Below are 10,920 nucleotides of genomic sequence, written 5' to 3'. Positions count from 1 at the left end.
CTTTCAGTTTTTAGTTGATAGAAAACATTAACGTGTAAGAAAGAGCGCACTGGTGGAGATGCTGTTCCAGACAATAAATCAACACGTTCTGACCAATCAGAATAGAGCACTCAGCAGCGCGGTGGTGTAACGTGCCGTGTTTTATAGTGAAGAAGAAAGTTTAGCGTTATAGTAACCAGGTCAGGACACATTCATGATTCTGCTCCAGGTTAATTCCCGTCTGTCTGTTAGGTGAGGAGGGCAGTGGCGCGAGAGCAGAGGAGGTGGGAGGAGCAGAGGGCGGAGTCTCTGCGAGAGCAGCAGGTCAGACTGGAGAAACAGATGCAGGAGGTGGAGAGGAGAGGGAGAGCGGAGGGGGAGAGAGAAAAAAGGAGTGCGCTGGCTCTGCAGAATAAAGTGCTGGAGCTGCAGAAGGTGAGGACGATTACGCTTCCTCACACTCACACACACACACACACACACACACACACACACATAATCTCTCTCTCTCACACACACAGAGACACACACTCACATTCGTGCACACATTCACACACACACACACACACACACACACACACACACACACAATCTCTCTCTCACACACACACAGAGACACACTCACACTCGTGCACACACACACACACTCACACACACACACAATCTCTCTCTCTCTCACACACACACACACACAGAGACACACACACCCAATCTCTCTTTCACACACACACAGAGACACACTCACACTCGTGCGCACACACACACACTCACACAATCTCTCTCTCACACACACACAGAGACACACACACACTCGTGCACACACACACACACACACACACACACTCTCTCTCTCTCTCTCATACACACACACCCACACACACTCTCTCTCTCACACACACACAATCTCTCTCTCACACACACACACAGAGAGACACACACACACACTCGTGCGCACACACACACACAATCTCTCTCTCACACACACACAGACACACACACACACAATATCTCTCTCTCTCACACGCACACACACAGACACACTCACGCCCACATACACACACACTCCTGCGTGCACACACACACTCTCTTTCACACACACACACTCGCGCACGCTCACACACAGACTCTCTCTCTTTATCTCTCTGTCCTTTACACACACACACTCCCTCCCAATTTAATTCTATTCTCTCTCTCTCTCTCTCTCTCTCTCTCTCTCTCTCTCTCTCTCTCTCTCTCTCTCTCTCTCTCTCTCTCTCTCTCTCTCTCTCTCTCTCTCTCTCTCTCTCTCTCTCTCTCTCTCTCTCTCTCTCTCTCTCTCTCTCTCTCTCTCTCTCTCTCTCTCTCTCTCACTCACAGACCGTGGAGGAGTTGGACAGCACGGTGTTAAAGCAGACGGCTGTGATCAGAGCTCTGCGAGACGAGCACCAGACAGAGTTATATAAATTGCGCAGACAGCTGCAGCAGGTGTGTGTAGGCCATCAAGAGCAAAAACTCTCTCTCACACACACACACACACGTCTTCACATTATATTTATTAGATTTTCTCTTCTCTCTGCGTGTCACTAACAGGAGGCTGAGAGCGAACGCGTGCGTCTGAAAGAGTGTGTGAGGCGGAGCGAGCAGGAGCTGCAGAGCGTGAGGGCAGAGCTGGCAGAGTGTGAGCATCTCCAGCAGGGGGCGGCAGCGAGAAACGAACAGCAGAAGGCCAGCTGGGCTCAGGATATACACACTGAGTGTGTGTGTCTGCAGGAGCTGCTCACTCAGAACGGCTTCACCGTGGACAATACACATCTGTCACACAGGTGCACTGAGACACCTGGCACCTACACACACACACACACACACACACACACACACACTCACACACACACTCACACACACAAGACTTCTACACAGGAGTAGAGAAGAGAGTTTTTTTTTTTTTTTTTTTAAATAAGTTTGACTGTGTGTGTGTGCGCGTGTGTGAGCGTGCGTGTGTGTCTGCAGAAGCTGCTCACTCAGAACGGCTTCACTGTGCACAACACACATCTCTCACACAGGTGCACTGTGACACCTGGCACGCATGTACACACATACACACACACACACACACACACACAGAGAGAGAGAGAGCTTCTACACAGCAGTAGAGAAGAAGAGGTTTTTTTTTAAATAAGTTTGTTTCAGGTTCTGTGTTGAGGGGTGGGTGTGTGTGTTGGCCACAAGCACTGAAAGTTTGCAGAAAACATCTCCAACCCACTCAGCAACCACCAAACCACAGTGCTGAGGTGTGAGCCGAGGTTCAGAAAGCGTCGGGGAGTGAAAGTGGTTTCAGAACAGTTCGTGTGAGATGATAACGGCTGTTCTGGTTAATCAAACACGTCTCGTCCTCTTTTTCGTCTTCTCTTTTTTAATATTAGGTACCATTTATCATGCATCGCTTTATAAATAAGTATGTTATTGACTCTCTTACAACTGAACTGTTATCTGGAGAGAATAATCAGCAGCCTAGAGAGAGAGAGAGAGAGAGAAATAGTCCACACATTATTTCCCACTCCACTGTGAGGTTATGGAAGTGTTTAAGCCGAACCTGCACTTTATCATTTTGAATTGTATTATATGAATACTGACAGGTATCGATTAATCAGAACTTACTTATAAACAAGGTTTCAGGTGGGCGATACAGAAGATAATATGGCATCACAATTCTTTTGATCTTTTTTTTCTTTATAAAATGTAGTTTTCTGATGCGTGCTAGAAACTTAGGCAGTGGTGCTACATTAATTTAAAATATATATATATATATTAACAAGGAAGAATACAGAAGTTAAAAACGATTAGCTAAAAAAATCCAAACAGCTATTAGTTATTGTGAGTACCAATCAAGTCAAAGTCCTGTTAATACCCACGATGCTATGTGCAGTCCCTCCAGGATTTCACGATTTTCCGCAGGTTTGGGCCGAGACGCGTCATGTGACGTCATCACGACGCACGTTTGATTGGATTCACAAAGCCCTCTTCGAGTCACGTGTGTCGAACGGGAGTACAGCTGTATTGGTAAATGAGAGCTGCGAAAGAGCGTGCGAAAGAATTCCGTGCGAGTGCGATTTCGCCGAATCGAGTAGTTTTCTGCAACAACAACAACAAAAAGCACAAAAAACTCTCTCTATTTTTTTTTTAAATGTAGCAAAATCAAGTATTTTTGGTTGCAACAATCACAAAAAAAGAGAAAAATCTCCTGCATGGACTGACGTATTAGGACTTTATTTATTGATTATACAGGCCTCGTGGTTATACTACACACCCCCGAATTCCAGTATTTAACGCTGCAATATTACGACTCTTCTTAAGGACGTACAGTACTGTGCAAAAGAAATGCCGTAAAGCAAGTAAACAGAAAACAGCAGTAAACAGCAATAAAGTTCATATTTGGTGTAAGAAGCCTTTGCATCAGTAGTCTCAGGTAGAGTTTATGCAGTTTTATAAGGGAATTATCAGGTAAATTTTACTGAGAGTGTTGGAGAACCTGCCACGGTTCTGCTGCAGGTTTCTGCTGCAGCCTGCATTATGTTTCCAGTCTGAATTACATGATACGTTGCTTTCTATACTGACAAACCGTTTCTAAAATAAAATAAAACATCTATGCCATAAAATAAACATGTAAGACTAGATTTGCACTTAACAAAAAATAATACAGGTGCCCAAGACGTTTTACTCAGAACTGTGGCAACTCTAACGGTACAAAAACTAAACTAGATATTTTCCCACTTGATACCAGAAAATGACAGGGCTGCATTTTACACCATGAAGACATGTATTGTCCGGTATATATGTTCAATAATATTATATATTTTTAATGTGTGTGTGTGTGTGTGTGTGTGTGTGTGTGTGTGTGTGTGTGTGTGTGTGTGTGTGTGTGTGTGTGCGTGTGTGCTGTAGTGTTACAGTGAGTGAGGCGGTGAAGGCGCTGCAGTCTCTCAGGAAGTCGCTCCAACACCTCATCACCAGCCTGCAGGATCACATCACCTCCCTGACACACACCAAGCAACAGCTCAGTACTGATAAAGTGGGTACACACACACACACACACACACACACACACACACACACACACACACACACACACACACACACCTACATGCTCACTTATAGAGAAATGCATTCGCTCCAAACCAGTACACATGCATGTCTCTATACCAGTGGTTTTCAAACTGGGGGCCACCAGGGGGCGCCCAGGGGGCGTCAACAATTTGGTGTGAAAAATAAATTCTCACTCTCAGACAACCACACACACACACACACACACACACACACACACACACACAATCAGTTCCTAATGTTTTGATGTTAAGATGTTATTATTAATGATAAAAAAAGGGGGATATATTCAGAAGTCTGTATTTTTAATGTGTTTTAAAGACATCTTGCAAAAGGGGGGCCTCGGTCAAATGTTAATGCCATTTGGGGGGCCTTGCACTGGAAAAATTTGGGAACCCCTGCTCTATACTGTAGTGTTTGTGTGTGTTTATGTGTGCGTGTGTGTGTTTAAGGAGGAGGAGCTGCGTGTGCTGAGGGAGCAGTTAACGTCTGAGAAGGAGAGAGCTGTAAATGCATTGAGGGAAAAACTTATACAGGTGTGAAATACGCCACTCTTAGTCGTAGGATTAACGGGTTATTACTCCTCACAGCAAGACAGACCTGGAAGCTCGAGACTTTTTTGCTTTGTCAGCTAAAGCAGCAGTCAGGCTAGATATAAATCAAATTTACCCAGAGAAAAAAATGATTTATGAATATTTTACGAATATATATCATGGTTACTTTTGTTTTTGCCTAGAGCGAATAAAGAACACGTGGATGGATAGAGGATGAGCTTATAATTAAGTAGCGTTCACACATCTCCACCTCTCCACTGACGCATGCTAGAGTTCTTGCGGTAAATACACTTTTTAAACGTGCCGGCATTCGCAGAGCACGCGCGTCAGCTGGTCGGTGGGGTGAATTTGGGGCGTCCGTGGTTTTGAGAGACTGACGTCAGAATCGTTTATTTGTCATTTGCACGGCTGACACATGTATATTATACATAAACACACACATATATATATATATATATATTTCACGTATAATATCTACTAATCAAGATATACACATGCAAGTGTAAGTACAAAAATATACACGCTGTTTAAAAAAAAACAACAATTCAACTTTCAGTATACAGAAATACACAATATCTATAAATACGAGTGGGTAGTGTAGATGCAGTTCACGTGCATGCACAACCCCGATTCCAAAAAAGTTGGGACGCTGTGTAAACTGAATAAAAACAGAGTGCAATGATTTGCAAATCTCATAAACCCGTGTGTCGTTCACGATAGAACTTAGAAAACATACCGTTTCAAGCAGACAATAAGGTCATTTTGAAATCGATGGCCGCAACACGTCTAAAAAAAAAGTTGGGACGTGGCAACAAACGTCTGGGAAAGTAAGTGTTAGTAAAAAGATACAGCTGGAGGTTAATTGGGAACAGGTGAGTAAGATGATTGGGGATAAAAAGAGGATCTTAGAGAGGCGGAGTCTTTCAGAAGTAAAGATGGGAGAGAGGCTCACCAATCTGCGAAAAACTGCGTCTACAGTTCGTGGCACAATTTCAGAATAATGTTCCTCAACGTAAAATTGCGAAGCGTATGAATTTCTCCTCATCTACAGAACATATCATCATCAAAAGGTTTTACTGACATTTATGTACATTTTACAACGCGTCCCAACTTTTTTGGAATTGAGGTTGTAAAACATGGCTCAAAAGTGCCCTGGACGTTTTACTAAAATGAGTTACAAGATTAATAATGATGATGATGATGAGAAGAAGAAGAGGAAGGTCGCTTTACGAATTCCATGGAAGAATAATAAGCTTTGCTGTGTGTGTTTTGTTGTTCAGGAGCACATCGAGGAGCTGAGCAGTCTGAACAGGGTGCGTCTGCGTGACGATGACGACGGTGAGGGCGTGGCTGCGCGTCTGCGCAGGCAGCTCCAGGCTAAAGACGAAGAGCTGCGTCAGGTGCAGAGGAACATGGTGCAGTGGAAGGAGAAAACCACGGCACGGCTCGCACGCAAGTTCGAACAGGAGCTCACGTGTGAGCTGGAGAGGTTAGGACAGCACTTACATCTTTCACACACACATATTCCTACGCCTACTCATAACTCTAACCTCAGTACCAAAAGTTCACTTATTTAAAATGAAATCTGCGTTTTTATTTCTACTTTTCTACCAATTGGAAATGTGTCCACACACTTTCAGATCTCTCAAGTGTCAAATACGTAAATATACACTCCCAACACACACACACGCACGCAGTGACGTTTTTCACTTTTATGACCCCCCTGTAAAGATTTATTTATTTATTTTTAAACGCGGACACACGACAGAAACTCGGAAGTGTCGTGAGTAAACGCGACAGCGTTGAAGGTGTTTAAGGTGTGTTTTGTTGCCTGCAGATGGAAAGTAGACTGGTTGAGGAAAAGGTAATGGAGATTGTCCTGCGCAGAATGGTGTAGATTAGAGGCTCGGGATGTCATTGTGCTGATCCAGGATCAGCTCTTATCATTCATCAAAATCTAATTCATTCCCTGGAATTTACAGCAAGACACTACAGGTGTAATAGGGTAATGTTAATATATATATATATATATATATATATATATATATATATATATATATATATATATATCTTTAAAAAATAAATAAATAAAAAAACCACCCAGATATCATAACTACAATTAGCCAGTTATTTGCTGATATTCTTACAAGTATTTGTATTGGAACGTTTTGTATTTAATAAAAGCGAAAAAGTATAGTTATGCACAGATCAGCCATAACATTAAAACCACCTGTCTAATATCGTGTAGGTCCTCAATATCAAATCAATACCAAATCAGCTGTGACCCGTCGAGGCACGGACTCCACAAGACCGCCGAAGACGTGCTGTGGTATCTGGCACCGGGACGTTACGCAGCTCCGTACGCAGCAAGCTGTGATGCTCTGTGTGTTCTTTCTATCAGAGCCAGCGTTAACTTTTTCAGCAGTTTGTGCTAGAGTAGCTCTTCTGTAGGATCGGACCAGACGGGCCAGCCTTCGATCCTCACGCACATCGACGAGCCTCGGGCGCACACGACCCTGTCGCCGGTTCACCGGTCGTCCTTCCATGGACCGTTTTTAGTAGTTTTGGAGACGCTCCGACCCAGTCGTCTAAACATCACAATTTGTCCCTCGTCAAAGTCGCTCAGATCCTTACGCCCGCCCATTTTTCCTGCCTTCGACACATCAACTTCGAGAACTGACTGTTCACTTGCCGCCTAATAAATACATCCCACTGTTTAACAGGTGCTACTGTAACGAGAGACTCACTGTTATTCACTTCCCCTGTCCGTGCTTTTAATCTTATGGCTGATAGGTTTATATGATTTGGATGACGATTGGCTGTAATTTTCTTCTCATTCGTGATTTTAGTGAATTTACAAATGGAAGATTTCACGAATGCGGATTTTCTGAGCTTTCTGGTTCTGAAAACTTTTCGGAGAAATCAAAATAATGTTCCCAATCAAATAATGGTGGTTTATGAAGGACGTTTTATAAAGGAAACCGACCGATTTAGCATAACAAGACGTGTTTTGACATTTAAAGGAGGGAACAAGCATTTCGGTGATTTATGACGTGGCGTGATTGTGCCAGGTGGGCGGAGCTTAAAGCCTTCTCCGGCATTTCTTCATAACGCAGTGGTCGTGAGTGGACAAAAATGGACAAACAGTTTCGTTTAGTCTTGATTCATCACTTTTCTTACTCTACTTTAAGAGTAGACATTTATAGATATTATAGATGCAATTTATTTTTTTTTTTAAAAAAACAAAAAAACAATCAGAACAGGTATAAATTTGTACCTGTAGTGTCTTCTTGGTTTAAGTTGGAACTGGTCCTTCATCAGCACTCTGGGAAGGTTGATTCATCCGTTAGAGGTCTTTCTGCACTCACTAAGACACTAATACAACCTAGAGCTAAAGGCTAGAACCTACTAGTCTACTAAAATAAGTCTGGCTCTCACTTTAACTTAGTTTTGTATTGATCGTTTTGCTCAGAGATGCATCGAAACCAACACCGTGCTCGTTTACTTTATAAACGCTCCGATACCACGTGATACGTGAAGCCGTTGGATAAGCCATATCTTATCCAGTATGTTGTTCTTGTCACTCGGTCACTATCGGTTATCGACAGTGAGGGATTCTGACACGATGGAAACAAAAAAAGTACTTTATTTACAGCTGCACTGAAGCGTTTTTGTTCGTCTCCATAGCAACCTTACACGATCCGAGCAGCAGGCGAACGCATGTCATTTAAAATCAACTAGCTAACGTTAGCCCGGTAGCACGAGTGCATGAACATAAACAGAGATAAATAAAAAGTCTTAATACTTAGTGTGTTACTCATTTCCGTGTCAGTGTCACTAACGATATCGACGAGTACTTTTAAAAAAAAAAAAAAAAAAAAAAAAAAAAAAAAAAAAAAGATTTCGATGCATCTCTTGTTTGTTTGTTTGTTTGTTTGTTTGGTGGTTGTTTTGGTGAAAAATCACATGCACACTCAACCCAGATGTAGTTCATCGTTCAAAACAAAAGTTTGTCGCGTAAAGCTCGTTTCTTCAGTCAGTCGTTAGCGACTTTAACCTCGAAACTAAACGCAAACGACAAACACATGATAAACAAACTTTTGGTTTCGACTGATGAACAGAACTACGTTCGGGTTAAGTGTGACATCGTGTACGTACGATACCCGGACCGTTCCTTTTAGAGTTGGCGACTATTTACCGTGCATCTGACGGTTAATATTATTCATTTTAGAACAGCGACTAATCTGTAATCGGACGCGTTTCCTGCCGTCTCAGGTCGCTTCCAATCGTAGAAATGTTCTAGTATGTAGTAGTTTGAAAAACGTATTGTGGTATATTTTACGTTTACGTTTCTTCATTTTGCAGACGCTTTTATCCAAGGTGACGTACGAATGATGAGTATAGAAATTTAAAGAAAGCAAAAATAAATCATCAGAGAATGTGTGAATAAGAAGCGATGTCGTGTTGTATAGGAAAGCCTGCAGACTGAAATCAGAGCCGCGTCGGAGGCTGGAGCAGCTCGAGGGAGAGATGAGACACCTGACTGCGGTAAAATCACTCATCACACCATGTACCCATCCATCCATCTTCGATACCGCTTATCCTTTTCAGGGTCACAGGGAACCTGGAGGATATCCCAGGGAGCATCGGGCACAAGGCGGGGTACACCCTGGACAGGGTGCCAATCCATCGCAGGGCACAATCACACACACACACTCACACACCCATTCATACAATACGGACACTTTAGACACGCCAATCAGCCTACCATGCATGTCTTCGGACTGGGGGAGGAAACCGGAGTACCCGGAGGAAACTACACCATGTATATGCACAGTAAGAAGTAAGGAATTAAAAATGACACTTTAGGTGCAGGTTTAGATGCGAAGACGAACACCTCTGTAACGTTCGAGTAGTTTATTACATTCACTGAAAAGAATTTAACAGCACACAAACGTCAGTACCCTGTAAGAACCGGGCGCCCGGGGTCGGATTAAGACCCGATGACGTCATGCTGTTGGAGGAAAATAATCAACGAAGGCACGCTGTGATGACGCGGAGTCACCGTCTGCACGACGCTGTTGATTATTTTCCAATAACAGCATGTCCAGGAGCGTTTGATTCGGCTTCTAAAACAGCAGTTTGCCAGTGAGTACGTTTGTTATTTGTTACACCGCACGATACTTTTTACCCCATTATATTTTATATAATTTATATATTTATCCTATCCTTTTATTCTTGATAATATAACCGCATGTTAAGAAAAGGAGGTAGGGTGTGTGTGGGTTTTTTTTTTTTTTTTTTGAGATGTTGAATAATCTATTATTCGCTGTGGGAACATATTGAGTGGACATTTTGGCTTGCTCTCTACTCCCAGAGCTCCAGTGAGATCACGGCCATCCCAGCATCCTCTGCTTCCTCGGCTCACGTCCCAGACACTGCCAGCAGCCACGACCTGGACTCATACAAATTACTGCGCCACCTCCAGAGCCGCATCCGGCAGCTGCAGGCTGACACACAGAGCCACACACACACCTACACACCCAGCGCTGCGCGTCTAAACCGGGAGCGGGGGAACACCGAGCTGGCTGGATCCTACCTGGAGACAGTACGTAACATCACCATGGCTTAACTAGGATGCGTTTTTAATTGGCACTGGAACAGTACGAAACATCGTCTATACTACTTAATTGTAAGAAAATAATGAAATAACGCAGTTTCTTTTTCCTAGATCGCTCCAGCGCTGGAGAGCCGTGTGACACGACAGCACCCTGATTTGAAAACAGCCCTGAACCCTAACCTTTGACCACTGACTATATCCTTATTTTATTTATTTTATTATTTTTTTGTGAAGCATCATGCTGAGACTATTGCGAGTTTACACCTTTCAGCCTACTAATAAGAGTCGACTCTTTCGACTCTCAGAGGCTTGTTGTCATTTTTATCTCAAATAATAAAATAGTAAAGGAACTACAGAAAGGTACTACATGTAAGGACCATTACGAACGGCATCGCCTGTATGTCTACGGACAAAAGCGGCTCGTGCGTGCGAGTCGGCTCTCGGAGTTCACCGAAAAGATCCGATTCAAAGAGACGACTCCTTAGAGAACGACACCGCCTGTATGTCTACGGACAAAAGCGGCTCGTGCGTGCGAGTCGGCTCTCGGAGTTCACAGAAAAGATCCGATTCAAAGAGTCGACTCCTTAGAGAACGACACATCACTACTGCGTTACTCTCTCCCGTGTGGATTAGCGCAACGCTACCTGATCGCAGTCGTCTCCGAGCTCACGTATATAGGACACGTTCGAA

General features: G+C 43.4%; 1 protein-coding gene and 1 long non-coding RNA gene across 5 annotated transcripts in view; one reads left to right on the top strand and one right to left on the bottom strand.

The window, feature by feature from the left end:
• The window catches only part of si:ch211-102c2.8 (golgin subfamily A member 6-like protein 24), a 21,399-nt gene extending 10,672 nt beyond the window's left edge, over positions 1-10,727 (top strand). For 2 of the 4 annotated variants that reach the window (XM_017452388.3, XM_017452387.3), the window contains exons 21-29: positions 232-414; positions 1,336-1,443; positions 1,549-1,781; positions 3,898-4,024; positions 4,509-4,592; positions 5,891-6,099; positions 9,083-9,158; positions 9,988-10,218; positions 10,342-10,727. In XM_017452388.3, coding sequence (XP_017307877.1) covers positions 232-414; positions 1,336-1,443; positions 1,549-1,781; positions 3,898-4,024; positions 4,509-4,592; positions 5,891-6,099; positions 9,083-9,158; positions 9,988-10,218; positions 10,342-10,416 — 1,326 coding nt within the window. In that variant the 3' untranslated portion in view covers positions 10,417-10,727. The remainder of the gene's footprint in view (positions 1-231; positions 415-1,335; positions 1,444-1,548; positions 1,782-3,897; positions 4,025-4,508; positions 4,593-5,890; positions 6,100-9,082; positions 9,159-9,987; positions 10,219-10,341) is intronic. The other 2 variants (XM_017452389.3, XM_053674263.1) reach the window with 2 other exon arrangements.
• Positions 1,956-4,019, bottom strand: LOC128628926 (uncharacterized). The gene is made up of 3 exons (XR_008393196.1): positions 3,904-4,019; positions 2,868-3,087; positions 1,956-2,466 (listed from the first exon to the last, which is right to left on the bottom strand). It is a non-coding gene; the product is annotated as an uncharacterized LOC128628926 (long non-coding RNA).
• Positions 10,728-10,920: the final 193 nt, after the last annotated feature.

This window comes from Ictalurus punctatus, chromosome 22, assembly GCF_001660625.3.
Source record: "Ictalurus punctatus breed USDA103 chromosome 22, Coco_2.0, whole genome shotgun sequence".
In the NCBI taxonomy this organism is placed as follows: Eukaryota; Metazoa; Chordata; class Actinopteri; order Siluriformes; family Ictaluridae; genus Ictalurus; species Ictalurus punctatus.
This window is presented reverse-complemented; position numbering and strand designations above follow the sequence as displayed.